Source organism: Giraffa tippelskirchi, chromosome X (assembly GCF_054371585.1).
Source record: "Giraffa tippelskirchi isolate mGirTip1 chromosome X, T2T-mGirTip1v1.2.pri, whole genome shotgun sequence".
NCBI lineage: Eukaryota > Metazoa > Chordata > Mammalia > Artiodactyla > Giraffidae > Giraffa > Giraffa tippelskirchi.
In genome coordinates this window covers 113,571,587-113,589,173 of record NC_137289.1, presented here as the reverse complement: position 1 = coordinate 113,589,173, position 17,587 = coordinate 113,571,587, and the positions used below count along the sequence as shown (strand labels likewise).

The window sequence follows — 17,587 nt, the reverse complement described above, 5'->3', positions numbered from 1 at the left end:
AGCCTGGCTAACACTGAAGTGACTGACTAACATCTTCTCCAGAATGATCCCTTGCTAACTGCTGCAAGTGGGGCTATGAGAGCTCAGATACCTCCTGGGGCAAGGAAAAGTGATAGCAGAAACACAGAAACAGAGTTTTCCTGCTTCAGGTCAAGGTGAAATATGCAGAAACTGGTTGTACGGAGTCACCCTTGTGGCTCACCAGACTCCTTCAGGCTTCTTGGGTGGAGCCGGTTCTGCATGCCAATGGTTACTGCAGGAAACCATCAGCAACATCTAGACTGTCAGAGGGAGACTGGAAATCAAGGGCAATTCTGGTCAGTCCTTGGTGGGAGAGCTATGTGTTGCAAACTAACAGCAGGATAGCAGAGTTCAATCCAGGGATCTTGGGACAGCAGCTGATGCTCCAAAATAAATGATTTTATTATTGACAGTGAAGCCCTAGCTTTACAAAATGATTCTGGAGGCATGAATAAGCAGTGATGCATCAGACTGCCCGCATTCAAATCTCAGCTCCAGCATCAAGCAGCCATGTGATTCTGGGCAAGCTACTTTATCTCCTCATGGCTTTTATCTCTGGTCTTTAAAGAGGGATATGAGTCTTCTATTGCTGCTGTAACAAATTTCCACAAACAATTGGCTTAAATCAGCACAAACTTACTTTCTTGCAGTTCTGGAGGTCAGAGGTCTAGAATCCCTTTCATGGGGTTAAAATCAAGGTGTCAGCAGGCCTGCATTCCTTCTGGAGGCTCCAGAAGAAAATCTGTTTCCTTACCTCTTAGAGATTCTGAAGCTGCATTCCTTGCATTCCTTTGTTCAGGGCTTCTTCCTCCATCTTCAAAGTCAGCCACATAGCATCTTCTCTGTTCTCTGAATTCTGCTTCATCCCTCACATCCTCTCTCAATGCATCTGGACCTCTTGCCTCCTTCAAATAAGGGCCCTTGGGATTACATTGGCCTACTCAGAATAATCCATGATAATCTCCCCATCTCAAAATGTTTAACTCCATCATGTCTTCAAAGTAAAGTTAAAGTTACTTTAACCATGTAAAGTAACATATTCATAGGTTCCGGGAATCAGTACCTAGACATTTTGGCTGGGGTGGGGGACAATACCTTCCCAGGTGGCTTAGATGGTAAAGAACTCGCCTGCAATGCAGGAGACCTCAGTTTGATCCTGGGTCACAAAGATGCCCTGGAGAAGGAGATGGCAACCCACTCCAGTATACTTGCCTGGTGAATTCCATGGACAAAGGAGCCTGGAGGGCTACAGTCCATGGGGTCGCATAGAGTCAGGCACAACTGAGTGACTAACACACAATATTCATCCTACTTCAAATGGATATGATAAGTTTGCACACCTCATAATGTGACTGTGAAAAGTGAATGAGATAAAGCACATCAGGCACTTGGCATGTGTAAAATGCTTTACAAATGTTAGCTATTGTTAGGACCTAGCTACAGTCTATAAAAATAGATTTTTTTCAAGAAAAAAAAAATATTTATACAGGAAGCATCCTCGAAAGTTTTAAATTCAAATCAATGATTAGTGAGAGAAAATAGGTAAGCTTTCCTCATTTTCTTCCTTATTCTTGTGAATAAATGTATGCAAATCACAATCTAAAGAGTTAAATTTTAAATCCTCATCACCAGACATTTTCACTTTCTAATAAATAAAATATCAGGTAAAACCAAGTTCTTAATGCCTTTAATCACCTACATCAGTAAATTACCCCCTCCTCCCTGACTGTCTTCTTTTACTCTATTTTCTCCTTCAAACAAGAAATAGAATATCTGGATCCCATTCCAGAAGCCTTATTCAACTTTCACTAACCTTTGAGACTGTGGTTATATGGAATAAAAGTGGGTTGCATTACAACATGCTTTAGTAGGAACCCTTCTAGGTATAAGTGGTAGAAAGCCAACTCAAACCGTTTTTTCTTCCCCTTAAAAATAGGAATTTATGGCTTGTGTAACTGGGTTGGATACTATAATGTGGCAACTTCAAAAGCAAAAGACTTACTCCCCTGCTGTCGACACTTCCAGGGAGTGTCTTAGTGAAGAGCACTATATTGCCCAAGATCACCCAGTCATCCGAGCTTCACATCTCCACACAAGGTTACTGAGGCCTTCTTATGACCACATGATAATTCAGCCTCTCCTTCTGCCCACTGCTGTTTTCTTATTTTTCCTTCCTTTACGTGGGCACATGCCTCCAAAGACACTCTCAGATCAAACTCCTGAGCACTAATCTCCAACTTGGAATGTACTTCCAGGGAACCCAATCTGTAAGAATAACTGAGATATCCAAGTGTCTCAGGTAGATCAGACCCAGAAAGCAAGTGCAGTTATATTTGTCTCCAGGCCTCTCACTCCTTCCCCAACTACTGATCTGATTTTGTGTTGGCATGATTCTTATGCAGCTTCTTGGCACGAAGTAGTAGAGATGGTCAGTGGCAGCCGCAGACATGCATATTCACAAAGAACAAAGAAAGAAGAACTTCACTCTCTCCCCTCCATAGACCCTAAAAACTCCCTCCTTTTGCAAAAAGAACACTCATTGGCCTCATTTGGGTCAAGTGCCCATCCCTGAGACAGTTACTATTTCCAGGAGGATGGCGTCCTCTCAGTCATCCTTAAGCAAGGGAAGTGGGGCCACGTAACTCATGGATGCAGAGTGGGAACATGATAGTTCTGAAAAGAATAGCTTGCACAGTAGAGATAAATGGAACAGAAATCTATTTTTCATTATTACCAGGAATGAAATTTCTCAGGAATCTTGGTGCAGTAACATACCTGCCTTTCTTCACCATTCCATACATCCGTCTGGAAATAACTTTAGTATATATATATTTTTTTAATTTGACAAAGCTTTCCTGGTGGCTCATACGGCAAAGAATCTGCCTGCAGTGCAGGAGACCCAGGTTTGATCCCTGAATCAGAAAGATGTCCTGGAGAAGGGAATGGCTACCCACTTCAGTATTCTTGTCTAGAGAATTCCATGGAGAGAGGAGCCTGGCGGGCTATAGTCCATGGGGTCGCAAGGAGTCAAACATGACTGAGCAACTTTCACTTTCACATACTTTTTTAATTTGACAAATCGGGAAAGAATTATACTCAGAATGCAAAATCTAAGGATCTCCTGGAGACATGGGTCTGCTTCTCTCTTTTTTCCCTCCACAAGAGGTGTCTAGGATTTCAATCACAAGCTCATGGCGTTGGTCATTGTCATTACTGCCTGCTAGAAGGGTTGAACACTTTCTTGCATTCATCACAGTCTAACTTGACACTAACAGCTTAGGAGGCAACTGAAGCCCATTGACTGGGAGAAGATAAACTGTTAGGTGATGCATAGAAGTTCAGTTTTCTTCATTCTCCATGTCCAGTCAATACCAGTCAACCAATACCTGTTGCTCCTTTATCAAACTTTTTGCTTGTCTTTTCAAGAGCAGAGCACATTGAAATTAACTTGAACAGTGTTCTCAAAAGGGAAGTTACTTGCTATAAAAGAAAGATTTTACTCTTCATTTCAACTGAGCTCTGAGCTCTCTTCCTCCAGCTGTGAAACTGATTGAGGTTCTTAAATCTCTCAAGACATCTCTACTCACAGCCCTGTGATTACTTTTATGAAGGAGAAAAAAGAAGCCATAGGAAGGAATGGTTAATCACCCATAAAAATATTCTTTCTTTTCTGAATTTTCTTCTCAAACTGTGGAGGGAGGGGAAAGGAGTTAGGAAATATTCAAGGAACATTATTTCCTAGTATATGAGTATCCATGGTCCCCTCACAATTGCTGCCCCAGCAGAGCATGGTTCTTGGGATGTAGATGACAAAATGTGGGAGAGACTTGAAGTTTAAGGTGAGTAGGGTAAAGGGACGATCAGCCAGTAGGTTAGGAAAGAGAGAAGCAGGGAGGGGTGGAGAGGGGAAGACTTTGGCAAGTTTTGTTGTTTTTTTTTTTTAGTTGGGGTATAGTTGCCATACAATGTAGTGTAGGTTTCTGCTGTACAATGAAGTGAATCATATATATATATATATATATATATATCCTCTCTCTCTTGGACCTCCCTCACACACCCCCCTACCCCACCCCTCTAGGTCACCACAGACCACCAAGCTGAGCTCCCTGTGCTATATGGCAGATTCCCACTAGCCGTCTGTTTTACACATGGTAGTGTATATATGTCAGCCCTAATCTCCCAATTCATCCCATCCCCCCACCATGCCCACTTGTCCAATCTCTACATCTGCATCTCCGTTCCTGCCCTGTATGCAAATAGATTCATCTGAACCATTTTTCTAGATTCCACATATATGCGTTAATATATATTTGTTTTTCTCTTTCTGACTTACTTCAGTCTATACGACAGACTCTAGGTCCATCCACGTCTCTATAAATGACCCAATTTCTTTCCTTTTTATGGCTGAGTAATATGCTTCCCTGGTGGCTCAGATGGTAAAGAATCTGCCCTGCAGTGGGGGAGACCTGGATGTGATCCCTGGGTTGGGAAGATCCCCTGGAGTAGAGCATGGCAACCCACTCCAGTATTCTTGCCTGGAGAATCCCATGGACTGTATAGCCTGGTGGGCCACAGTCCATAGGATCACAAAGAGTCGGACACAACTGAGCAACTAAGTGCAGCACAATATTCCATTGTATGTAGCACATTTTCTTCATCCTTTCGTCTATCGATGGACTACTTTGGTAAGTTTCAAAGACCCTGATGGAGCAGGAATCATCCCTGTGGAAGAGTTTAAGAGTGGCAGGAAGAGAGAGAGCAGACTTTAAGGTGTTTTACTCCTCTTTAGGCATACATGCCTCACTTCTTTAATTCCATGAGAAAATGAGTACAGGTCTGAATTACTTTCTGTATCAGGCGAAGTCCAGTCAGAAAAACAGAAACCACCCTGTTTCAACAGAGGGAATTTCACACCAGGGATTTGTTACATGGATGATGTGGAAGTGGAGAATCCCAACGTGGGTGGAGAGGCAACAAAAAGATTAACAGCTACAGGGAGTGGTGACCACCCTCCGGGTTGGAGGGAACCTGGGAGGAGTTGGTGTAACTCAAGCCCAGAAGCGAGGGCCATCTGGTAGGAGCTGGACCTATCGTGGTGATGGCCAACAGGACCTCAGGCCACAGGGAGAAAGGCTGACTGGTGGGAGCTGGAGTTTCTGGTTAAAGGCAAGCACTTCTGAGACACCTCTTGAAGCTGAAAGCCAGGGGAAGAAGCACTCTGACTCCTTGCCTGCTCCTCATCCTCCAGTTTGACTGAACATCCCAGAAGCCAGAGGGCCAAGGAGCCTGGCAAATACAACTCTCCCTAAAACAGAACAGAACAAGGAAAGGGCGAGGAATAGATCCCAGAGCAGAGAGGCAAATTACTGACATATAACTTGATTGTCTCTGTTTCTTTGAATTCATCTCTGTGTGTAACTGAACCATGAAGCTGACTGTCCTTGATGTGGGTTACGCATGATTCAAGAGCCATGCAGAAAGTCACAGTTGAGTACCTTTCCTTAAATATTAAAAGGTGAAAAATAATTACTTTACTCATGGTCACAATCCTGCAGGTTGTCTTAAGTGCTTCAGTAGACACCAACCCAAATAGTTCAGGCCTCTCTTTCTTTTTTTTCTTCTCTTTTTCCCTTTTGCTCCTCCAGTTTCTTCTTTTACCTATCTACTCTAGCTGTTGTACAAACACCTTGATGCAATTAGTCAACTTTGAATTCACAGTGGCGTTACCACCCTACCCGCTGTCTCTTTCATGTCCTGAAGACTGGTTGGAAGTCAGGGGGGGAAAATGCTAAATCTGACTTTTGACATCCACCATCTCGAACATACCTTTGTTCTGACCCTGTTTACCTACCCTGCCTAGAAAAATGGCCTGTCAACCTGGGACTACTACAGCCATCCAAACATCTTGGCCTGTTTGTTGTTTTCTTTTCCCATAGTTGTACTGGAAGTGATTTGGGACAGGGTTGCCACTGTCAGGCTTTTCTATTTTGGTATCATGGTAAAAGTATGGCCAAATTATTTGGCTTTCAAATCCCAACTCCACAGTTTCCTAATTGCATGACCTTGGCCAAGTAACTTAACTGCTCTGGGTCTCAGTTTCCTCATCTGTGAATGTAATCATAATAATAGAAACTACTTTATAAGGTGGAATATTAGAATCAAATTAATTTATTTACATACTGAATTTATATATGTGTGTATATGAGTGCCTTTGTTAGACACACACATAGATGTGTATCAACTTATATATATGTGTGTGTGTGTATATATGTACATATACATACACACATATGTATCTTAGAAAATTGGCATAATGTAAGCATGGTATAAATATCAGCCATCACTATTGTTATTATTTTTCTCAGTAAGATTACAAATGCTGCTCCAGCCTATCAAAAAAGATCACGTCTATCTAATTTTTTTTTTTTTTTTACCTAACAGGAAGTCGTGGCTAGTTGGGTGACTTTTTAAAACTTGCCATTTGCTAACCAGTCAGTCCAAAAATTAATTCACTGTGTAATTCACCATGAATTACACTGTTATTTGTCTCTCAGTTGTAGAAATTAGTTTCATTTCTCACTATGTTTAATTGTGATTGGATCATTGTAGACTTTTTCTGTCTTTTTTTTTTTGTGGTTTAAAGATTTAAATTTGTTATGGAAACAAGCTTTTCAGTTGACCAATGATTAGCTAATTTCTGACAATAGAAAAGGAAACAGATTGCCCCAAGGCTGCTGTTTTCATTTCTCCTGGGAAGAAGAAGCATAGCAGAGAAGAAAGGCAAAAGCAAGGCGTTGAACTTTTGCTACCATGGGGAACTGGGCTGTGAATGAGGGCATCTCCATCTTTGTCATTGTAAGTACCAGTAAGAAAGAAATTACGAATTCTCTAACTTGTCTAAGTTCTCTTGAAAATGAAAATAGAGCAAAGCTTTGTTTTATTCATTTGCTTGAGAAATTGTGTTGAAACTTATTTATGTGAACATGCATCCATCTGATGGATACAGAAAGAGTCCATTCTTCCAAATTTATTCATGGAAGGAATGCATCTAGGGGCTCAGTTTGCCTAGTTTATTTCTGGAATTTTTTTAGAAGTACTAAATTAGCCGGCCACAATTTCACAGTGGGAATAGAAGGCATTTCATGATAAAGATCCCTGAATATGAATTGGTTACAATGTTTACTCAGAAGCAAATTTTTCTATTTTTTATGTACTTATACCACCTATAAATGGGCAATTGAAACTTTATACAGTTTTCCAAATAACAAACACAAGATTGGCTGATGTACGGGAAATTGGCCTGCATTTTCAGTAATTACACCAAAAATAATTTAATTTCTCAATTTTCTCTTTTAAAGAAGTATCTTCTTTCTTCTGAGGCAAACTTTAGTTATTTGTGAAGTTTTTTTTTAAAAAGTCAAGGAAAAGGAATTGAAGTAAACTATCCAGATATACAGAGAAGACAATGGCACCCCACTCCAGTACTCTTGCCTGGAAAATCCCATGGATGGAGGAGCCTGTAGGCTACAATCCATGGGGTCGCTAAGAGTCGGACACGACTGAGCGACTTCACTTTCACTTTTCCCTTTCATGCACTGGAGAAGGAAATGGCAACCCACTCCAGTATTCTTGCCTGGAGAATCCTAGGGACGGCAGAGCCTGGTGAGCTGCCGTCCATGGGGTTGCACAGAGTCGGACACGACTGAAGCAACTTAGCATACAGATATATGTGTATAATGTATGTATGATATATATTCCACATAGTTATATATAAATCAATATAATCTATCATGAGAAACAACTTTTAAGTAAAGATATGGCAATTTTTCTAATAGACATGTTGATTTCTTTAGTTTTTTGGGGGGGCAGTTTTAGTTTTGTTTTTTTTTTAATTAGTTTATTTTGTATTTTTTAACTTTACAATATTGTATTTGCTTTCCCATACATTGACATGAATCCACCATGGGTGTACATGTTTTCCCCTTCCAGAACCCCCCTTTTTAGTTTTTAACATAACAAATATCAACTATTATTTTAAGATGGTAGTCTCAGCAAAGCAATCGCAGATGGTTGGGAAGATAGAAATATGATTTATAAGTAGCTTTTCCAGTAGACAATGAAAGTATTATCCAGATTTTTAAAAAGGACACCTGTGAATGAAATTTTTGAAAGAATTTGTCATGAAGTAAATATGACTTTTTTAGCTGGAGAGGTAGAAACAAGTGGCATAAGTAAAATAAAAGCCACACTATTTTTTTCATTTAAAAAATCAAGCCAAATTAACACTAATGAAATACAAAATTGTTCTGAGAACTCAAAGCTCTTAAGTTGATTTCTCATTTCTGTTTTAAGAACAGATGACTCCTATAGAAACTAAGTTCAAATTATACTTTTAGCCCTTGCCACAGTTTTCCCAGGGAAATGACCTCCATCTAAATTATGCATTCATATACTTGAAAGTGAAGACACAGCTTGGAAATCAAGAGTAAACATGACAAAGTTAGGAAATGGAGAAGTGGTTTTAGCACCTTCTTCTTTGTAAAGAGAGACTATTCTCCAGCATTGAAGGACATTAAATCAGCTGAAAGCACAGTTAAGAAAAGATAGCCACTGGGGACCTGAAGGTAGAGCTCCAGACAGAGTCATTGTTGGATGCAGTCAGTGCTTGAGATGAAATGAACACTCACAGTCTAGAAGGATCTCCTTTTAATAATAATAAATCCCATGCCTCTCATCCCCTTGGGCTTCTCAGGTTGCTCTATTGGTAAAGAACCTGCCTGCCTATGAAGGAGACACAAGAGATGCAGGTTCATTCCCTGGGCTGGGAAGATCCCCTGGACGAGGGCATAGCAACCCACTCCAGTACTCTTGCCTGGAGAATCCCATGGACAGAAGAGGCTGGCAGGCTACAGTCCATAGGGTCACAAAGAGTCAGACACGACTGAAGCAACTTAGCACGCAGTCATCGCCTCATTGATGCTCGCTATTCCCTCTTTCAAAAGTGAAGCAAAATTCATCAAGTAGAACTAAAGAATTGCCATTTTAGCTGAGGAGACTCCCACTAACTGGGGCAAGATGCTGTGTGATGGAGGGAGATCTTCCACCTGTGAGAATTGAGAATCGAACACAGAGTCCTCCTGGTGTGAGAAATAGCATAGTAACAGATTCCTTTCCCTTCGAGTCACTTGCTATCATCTATCAACCTAAGAGAAGGAGAAAGAAACAAGAAGAGATAGACAGATAATAACGGCATAGTGGCCAAGTAGTAGAACAATCACAGGGGACAAGACAGAGTGGAAAGTTTACTACCAAAGTGCAGAGACACCTTTGCAGGAAAGAGCTGGTTCAAAGCTGGTTCCACCCAGCTTTGTAACTACCTTTATTGAGGGCTGTCCATGGGGAAGTCCTGACCCTGGTCTGATTCCAACATGGTGTGAAATTTGCCTGTTGAAACTTGAAAACTTCATGCAACCATTTCTATTTGTGCAGCTGGTATGGCTGGGGATGAACGTCTTCCTCTTTGTCTGGTACTACCGGGTTTATGATATCCCAGATAAGTTCTTTTACACTCGAAAACTTCTTGGGGTAAGTATAAGTTCCATTTTCCATGGTATTGACCGGCTCCTGTGTCTAATCAGAGATTCTTGTTCCTATTCCTCTTAACATTTTAAAGAATGTTTATTCTGACCACCCCAACAGCACCATCAGCCTCAGTCCCTCCATTGCAACTCCCTGAGCAAGAGTCTTTAGGTCTTCCAGTGTGGGACAAACAGAAGGGTGGCAGAAGGTCCCAGCAGCAACCTTCCCCTCCCAAGAACTACTGTGCACCTGTTTAGCTTAAAGGAGAAATCCAATACTGACTCTGGAATGGATGGCCAGGTTGAAGAGATCCATCCAGGGTGACACAGGTAGCACAAGTGGGACTTTCTATATTCTCTAAATCATCTGATTCCTACTACTTTTTTTTGCATGAAAAGCCCTAGTGACATGTTATGAAATAATCTTCAGGAAATAAGCCTCTCCCTACATATGGAGCCTTTGAGGAACTTGCCCAAAGGTCACATCTGTTGACTAGATTGGCGGAACAAAGGGCCCTGCCTTTCCTTGGGCCCGTTAGCATTCTCAGTTTCCTTGAACTGCCAGAGTTCTTCTTCATCATAAATGAAATAATTACAATTAGGGCTGCCTCAGAGGATGTCATTTGTTACATCATGCTGAAACCACAAATTGATTACTTAATGATACTAATTATAATATGTATTATGCATCATATGCATAAATACTTATAGCATATAATTATACTATGTTATTATAATTGTTAATTTATTCAGGTTGATGCTGAAAAGGATGATTTCCTTTTGCATTTTCCTCCCCCCATATTTAATTGCATATATGCAATTTCTTTAGGTATTACAAAGAACAGTTTTAATGACAAAGCATTACACCATACCAACTTAGTTACTGTTGAGGTTAGTCTAAGTGCTAAGAAAATCTTCTTTACAAAGCCCCAGTTTCTATACTGAACTCTAATTAATGATATGCATACTGAGGTATTCAGGAGGAAGTGGACTGATGTCTGCAACTTGGAAATGCATCAAAAATAAGATGCATTGATGGATGGATGGATGGATGGATACAGAGGTAGGCAGATGAATGGATAGATTAATAGACATGTGCTAAAGCAAGCATCATAAAATGTAAAAGGTAGAATCTGGGAGATGAATAAACAGGTATTCATTGTGAAATTATTTAAGATGCTCTTTGTGTTTGAAAATGTTCATAATAAAAATGGGGTGGGGAGCGAGGCCTTAAAAATAAGTCCTTGGCTCTGAAGAACCTTTGTTCCCAGATAACTTGATGTCTCTGGAGTGTGGTCCTTGTGCTTGCTGGGAAGTGTGGGGGTTGGGGGGCCGGAGTGAGATGGGGGGTGTTCTGGGCTCACAGGAATCACCTGCTTTTCATCCTGCCCTTTCCAGTCAGCGCTGGCCCTGGCCAGAGCCCCTGCAGCCTGCCTGAATTTCAACTGCATGCTGATTCTGCTGCCTGTCTGTCGAAATCTGCTGTCCTTCCTCAGGGGTTCCAGTGCGGTAAGAACCAACGTTTACAAAGTTTGAGTTCCTCAAAATTTCGAAGGCCATCAAGCTCAACGCCCTTTTATAGGAAAAGCAAACCAAGGGTTTATGAGAATTCCAACCACTGTACAATATTCATTATACAATCAAGCCATGCTTGATTCTCTAGTTTATTTTTATATTATCTGTCGATGGAGCTCCCTGAGACAACCTTTTAACCTGGAACAGACATTGAAAACAAAACAAAACCCCCCAAAAAACAAAACAACCAATCTAACTATACCTCCACAATAACAATAAAGTACATGTACACACACACACAGACAGATATACATAACATGACATATATGTATATATACATACATATAGAAATTTATGGGACTGATGTGAAATTTGAGGATTAATCTCATAGTGTCATGTTTTTCAGAATGTTTAAGTCAGAGAAAATCTCTTTGGTGGATAATATCCCAAGAAGATGGGAACAATGAGCCATGAGTCACTATGCAATGAATGTGACAGGTGTTTGGTCCATGGAATTGAGGAGTTCAGAGCTTTCTAAATGCCCTAGGCTCTTTCGCCCTCACTTTAACAGTCTACTGAACCCCTAATATACTATGCTGGAAGAAAAAAAGATTATGTAGGAAGAACTGTTGTCATCTGTAAAATGGTATACAAATTTCTTATTGTTATACAAAGATGAGAAGCAATGAACTTGGAATCTACATACATACTCAAATATGATACAAAGCAAAATGTGATGGGTCCCACAAAACGTTACAAAGAAGGAGCTACAGGGAATCAAGCAAAGGCAAAGGAAATTATATCAGGTGGTGTGGGGGATGAAAAAAATTCTTAGAGAAGGTGGCATCAGATATGGGCATAAAGGATAAAGATAAGCCTGTAGGAGATATAAAGCACAGGAAATGGTGAAGAAATCATACTCTTGAAAGAGCTGTGTGATCATGACTTGTGGCTTCTCTTTGGCTGTGTTGGCCATTGCTGACCACATCACAGAGGGTAGCTCTTCCAAACTTAGGGACTGATGCCTGGAGGGACCCATTCCACTGCTCATTAGTGACTAGTTGCCTCTGTTTGGGGGCTTCCCTGCTGGCTCAGTTGTAAAGAACCTGCCTGCAATGCAGGAGACCCAGATTTGATCCCTGAGTCAGGAAGATTCCCTGGATTAGGAAATGGCAACCCACTCCAATATTCTTGCCTGGAAAATCCCATGGACAGAGGACCCTGGTGAGCTCCTGTTCATGTGGTTGCAAAGAGCTGGACATGACTTAGCACGCATGCAGCCTCTGTTTTTCCTTTTAATAAAATGTTCCTTTTATATTAACTAGCTTTTTTAAAAAATGACCTATTAAATAGAAGTCATTTATAGTGGAGAGAAGCAAGCAATCTACTTTGATGAGAGTGTAAGGATTTTAAATGGTAGATACCTGAGGTCAAGTTGGAGCTTTGCAAGTAAACTTGGACCTGAAATGTATAGCTTAGGTGTTAATCTTAATTGGTAATCAGTGACTCCGTGGGGGAAGGAAAGTGATCTAAACTGTCAATAACAATTAGAACTTGCCTTGAACTCTACCTCGCTTTTCCCTAGTCTTACTAAATTCACACTGATCCTAAGGAGATTTTTTTTTCTTTAAGAACTATACAACACTTGATTTACAAATATAGGGTTAACAAGCCATAACTAACACATTAATCACAAGGATTTCCAAAATAATCTTCTCAACCTAAGAAACCACAGAGGTAGAACTCCATTTGATGGAAAACTTTTCTTTTTTATTGAAGTATAATTGATTTACAGTGTTGTGTTAATCTACACTGTATACCAAAGTGACTAAGTTATACATATACATACATTATCTTTTATATTCTCTTCCATTATACTTTATCACAGGACATCATAGTTCCCTGCTCTATACGGTAGAACCTTGTTGTTCATCTATTCTAAATGTAATAATTTACATCTGCTAATACTGAACTCCATCCCTCCCCACACTCCTCCCTTTTGGCAACCACATGTCTGTTCTCTGTTTCTGTGATTCCATTTCTGTTTTATAGATAGGTTCATTTGTGTCATATTTTAGATTCCACATATAAATATCATATGGGATTTTTCTTTCTCTTTCTGACTTTTTTCACTTAGTATGATGATCTCTAGGTGCATCTATGTTGCTGTAAATGGCATTATTTCGTTCTTTTTTATGGCTGAGTAATATTTCATTGTATATGTGTACCACATCTTCTTTATACATTCATCTGCTGATGAACATTTATTTAGGTTGTTTCCATGTCTCAGCTACTGTAAACAGTGCTGCTATGAACATAGGGGCACATATCTTTTTGAATTATAGTTTTGTCTGGATGTATGTCAAGGAGTGGAATTGCTGGATCATATAGCAATTGAAAAGTTTTCTTGAAGGGTGACCTGTAAAGTACAACATCTGGACATTTTCTAAATGAAGTTCAAGGACTGTAGCTGTTTTATTCTCCCCCAATACCGTCTGTTCAAATAGTTTCTATTTAGAGGAAGTAAACTCTGAGAAACAGGCAGTGTTTTCACCAGAACAGCCTGTTAAGAAATCCTTGTTAATCCACAGGCTCAAATTGCACTGCCGTTTCATGTCTATGATCAGCACATGTTGTAATGGCCACTTTTAGGCTTCTTGTGACCTAAAGGGAGTGAAGATCCTCATGAGGGTCTCTAAAGACAAGGGTGAAATGAGGCTGTTCTTCAAATTGCAGAGAAGTTCAGCCCTCTAACTAGAGAGACCTGTACATCAAAGAATGCATTTTTCAAAAATGAGGAGCAAGTAACATTCTTTTATAGATGGGGTGTGTCCTTCCTTCCAGATTTCCGAACCTGAAATGTGAACTTGGCAAAGAACCTTCTTTTCTGATTGGGATTAAAATGAGTGGACATACTGTGGCTCATTGGAAACGGTAACAGCTGCCACTTACTGAGTCTTCATAAACCTTACCTCCATGAAATCTGTATGTCAGGCCAGTGAGGTGGGGATGAAATTCAATGAGAGTGTTGGGGTTCCAACCCAGGTGTTTGTGCCCCCAGAGCCTATTCACTTTCCCACTTGCCACCTAAACTCAAAACTCTTGTGGTGCTGTTACAGTCTTAGGAAGTCCATCAAATATATGAATGTTTGGGCAGGCTGAATAACCTAACCTAGAAGTGGCAAGGATGTTGTAGATTCAAGGATTTATTAGTTGGCCTTTATGAAAACTAAACAGTCACAGAACTTCAGTGTCTAATGGTCTTAATCCTTTAGAGCTGGCTTTATAATCCCTCTGGTTAGCTGGAGAAAGAAAACCCCAGGGTTGGCCTTTCCCAGGGAAGATAGGAGTACACACTCTGAGCCTGCTCTGTTGAGCGAAATGGGGAATGGTGGGATTCAGCAGACAGAAGTCCCTAAAGAAACCTTAACAACCTCAGTTTGGATGGAAGTTCTAGTCTGAAGATCAGAAAGAAGCAGAAACATGAGAGAGTGAGCTCTTTTCTATAACCTTATACAGCCTGAGAGTCAGAGGCTCTCAATGTAGCCCTCTATCTAACATGTGGTCCAGGGCAAGGCTCTTAGACTTCCTGTCTCGTAGTTGTTGTTTTTTTCTCTTTGTTGTTGTTTTTAGCTAAAAAGCAAATGAAATAATGCGAATGTAAGAACAGATATGAATAATATTCTCACAGTGTATTAATTGACTAAGTCTGTCAACTAGTGAGTTGTCAGTGAACAAATATTTGTTGAGTGCTAACTATGTCTTAAGCACAGGGACACATAGTGAGTAGAGGGTAAGACATGGATGAGCCACGAGCTCAGAGAGCTTAGAGTTTTGTGGAAGAGATAGAAGATAAACATGGAATTTTAAAATTATAGACAGTGCTATCTGAATCCAGGGGTGATCTTCATATTTATCGCATATTCTAATGCTTCCAGGTTTCTGTCAGCTTCTTTGCCTCAGTTCTGTAGAGTCAAGGCTGGCTTTGCAATTTCTCTCAAATTGCATATAAATATCTAATTCAGATTCATTTATGGCATTTGTGGTGAGACCAGGTGTACATAAAATAGAACTTTAAAGTTTCCGTTAACACTCATGTTAAAGAAGCTAATGTTATGCTCCATTAAATATGCACTTCTTTGTAGTTCTGTTTCTCAATTTTTTTAATTTTCTTACTCTTATGCAGTTTGAATCAAGCATAGAAATCTGCCAAGGTGACTCAGTAATTTCCCTTGCACTTGAATGTTAGCTTATTGAGCTTGAGCAAGGCTCTAGCTGACAGTAACAGAGGACTTCCCCATAAGTCAATGGAGAGGAAGTTCCCTGATGGTCCTGTGGCTAAGGCTCCATGCTCCAAATACAGGGACCCAGGGTTTAATTCCTGGTTGGGGAACTAGATCCTGCGTGCCTCTACTGAGGATCCCTCATGCCACAACTGAGACCCAGCACAGCCTAATAGATAAATATTTTTCTAAAAAAAAGAAGTCACTGGTCATTCAGTGAAGAAGCTATGGTGCATAATGGCAGCTTGGGTCATTAGTACATGGCTGGTGGTAATTCACAAGTGACTCAAAAGTATAAAAATGGTATCTGCATGGTAGAAAGGAAGAATAAAGCCCTGGGCAGTCACAGGCAGCAAAGCCCTCCCTTCCCAACCAACCATTTCACCCCCACTTGTCAGGAAATGATGAAGAAATTGTATCTGGAAGCCTGGTATAATCATGATGTATGGCTTCTCTTTGGATGTGTTTGCCATTCCTGACCACATTATAGAGGGTGGCTAGGAAAAAACTGAGGGATTGGTGCCCTAGTAGGACCCCATTCTACTAACGCATTAGTGACTACAAGTCTCTGTTTTTCCTTTTAATAAAATGTATATGGTAGTGGTTTAGTCACTAAGTCATGTCTGACTCTTGCAACCCCATGGACTGTAGCCCACCAGGCTCCTCTGTCCATGGGGATTCTCCAGGCAAGAATACTGGAGTGGGTTCCCATTCCCTTCTCCAGGGGATCTTCCCTACCCAGGGATGGAACCCAGGTCTCCTGCTTGGCAGGCAGATTTTTTACCACTGAGCCATCTGGCAAGCTTCAGTTTTGTTACCTGTAAAATGAAAATAGTAATATTTATCTGGTTATATTAAACGGTATAGTGATTATGGATAAGCTGCCTGGCTCATAGAAGGCACTCAACAAAGCCTAATTGTTTTTCTCCCTTTTTCTGGAATCATGTGTCTTCCTTACTAGTATTTCTGCAGTTTCAGGAATCTGCTTTCATGATCCAAACAGCCTGCCCTCCCTAAATGTAACTAACTCCAAGATAGTGGAGTAAGCACAATTTTACATGTAATTCTATTTTTTTCTGTAAAACCAGAATATTTTATTAAAAATAAGTAAGTCAAATATTTAATACCCCTGTATTGAAATTAAATAGGTTTAGAACCAGTTATTTATAATACCTAAGTTTTTTGTTTTGTTTTGGGGTTTTTTTGCTTTGGTCTCCTTAAAAGTTTTCTGAATGTTTATACCAATACATCTACCCTTGGAAACGAAGCAGCCAGAGTGAGCACTTGACCCCTTTTCAGGAAAACAAGGTTCCAATTCAACAAAAAAGCAGGGTTTTTTCTCTATTTTGGGCGATGACCTGAATCCAAATTGAAACATTGAAACCCACAGCCTCTAACATATGTTCGTAAGAAAATTACACTAAGCAATGACCATAATTCCATTGTAATGCCAAGGTAATCATAACAGGTAAGAAATATCAGATTGTTGATATCTCTAGCATCAGGGGACTGGGGTTTAGGCCCCAGCCAACTCTGTCACTTATTAACTGTGAAACCTAGGGGAAGGTAACCTCTCTATGCCTGTCATGTGGTGATAATAATGTTACCTCCCACATAGAATTTGGAGAAGGCAATAGCCCCCCACTCCAGTACTCTTGCCTGGAAAATCCCATGGATGGAGGAGCCTGGTGGGCTGCAGTCCATGTGGTCGTTAAGAGTCGGACACGACTGAGCGACTTCACTTTCACTTTTCCCTTTCATGCACTGGAGAAGGAAATGGCAACCCACTCCAGTGTTCTTGCCTGGAGAATCCCAGGGACAGGGGAGCCTGGTGCGCTGCCATCTATGGGGTCGCACAGAGTTGGACGCGACTGAAGCGACTTAGCAGCAGCAGCAGCACATAGAATTAATGTAAGAATGAAATGAGTCAATGCATGTAAAACACTTCTGCACAAGCTCTTTTGTAAATACCCTTGGCTGTTATTATTTTTGCTGTGATTGTTTAATGATTTCCCTTGTTTTGTCGTCTCTATCAACATGTGCAGGTGGACACTTTTCTACCTCTCATAGTGTGTATTTCCTGGAAAGGTGCTATTCTAAAACTATTCACTTGTTGTAAAACTGTTCATTTGTCTGTGTCCCCACTGGACCTTCAGATCTTTGAGGGCATCCCTGTCCTTATAAAATTTC

General features: G+C 40.5%; 1 protein-coding gene across 2 annotated transcripts in view; it reads left to right on the top strand.

Annotated features, from left to right (window-relative positions):
• The first annotated feature begins 6,515 nt into the window (after positions 1 to 6,515).
• The window catches only part of CYBB (cytochrome b-245 beta chain), a 35,379-nt gene continuing 24,307 nt past the window's right edge, over positions 6,516 to 17,587 (top strand). Inside the window, exons 1-3 of one of the 2 annotated variants that reach the window (XM_081566509.1) lie at positions 6,516 to 6,876; positions 9,511 to 9,606; positions 10,998 to 11,108. In XM_081566509.1, the coding sequence (XP_081422635.1) occupies positions 6,832 to 6,876; positions 9,511 to 9,606; positions 10,998 to 11,108 (252 nt within the window). In that variant the 5' untranslated portion in view covers positions 6,516 to 6,831. The remainder of the gene's footprint in view (positions 6,877 to 9,510; positions 9,607 to 10,997; positions 11,109 to 17,587) is intronic. The other variant, XM_081566510.1, reaches the window with a different exon arrangement.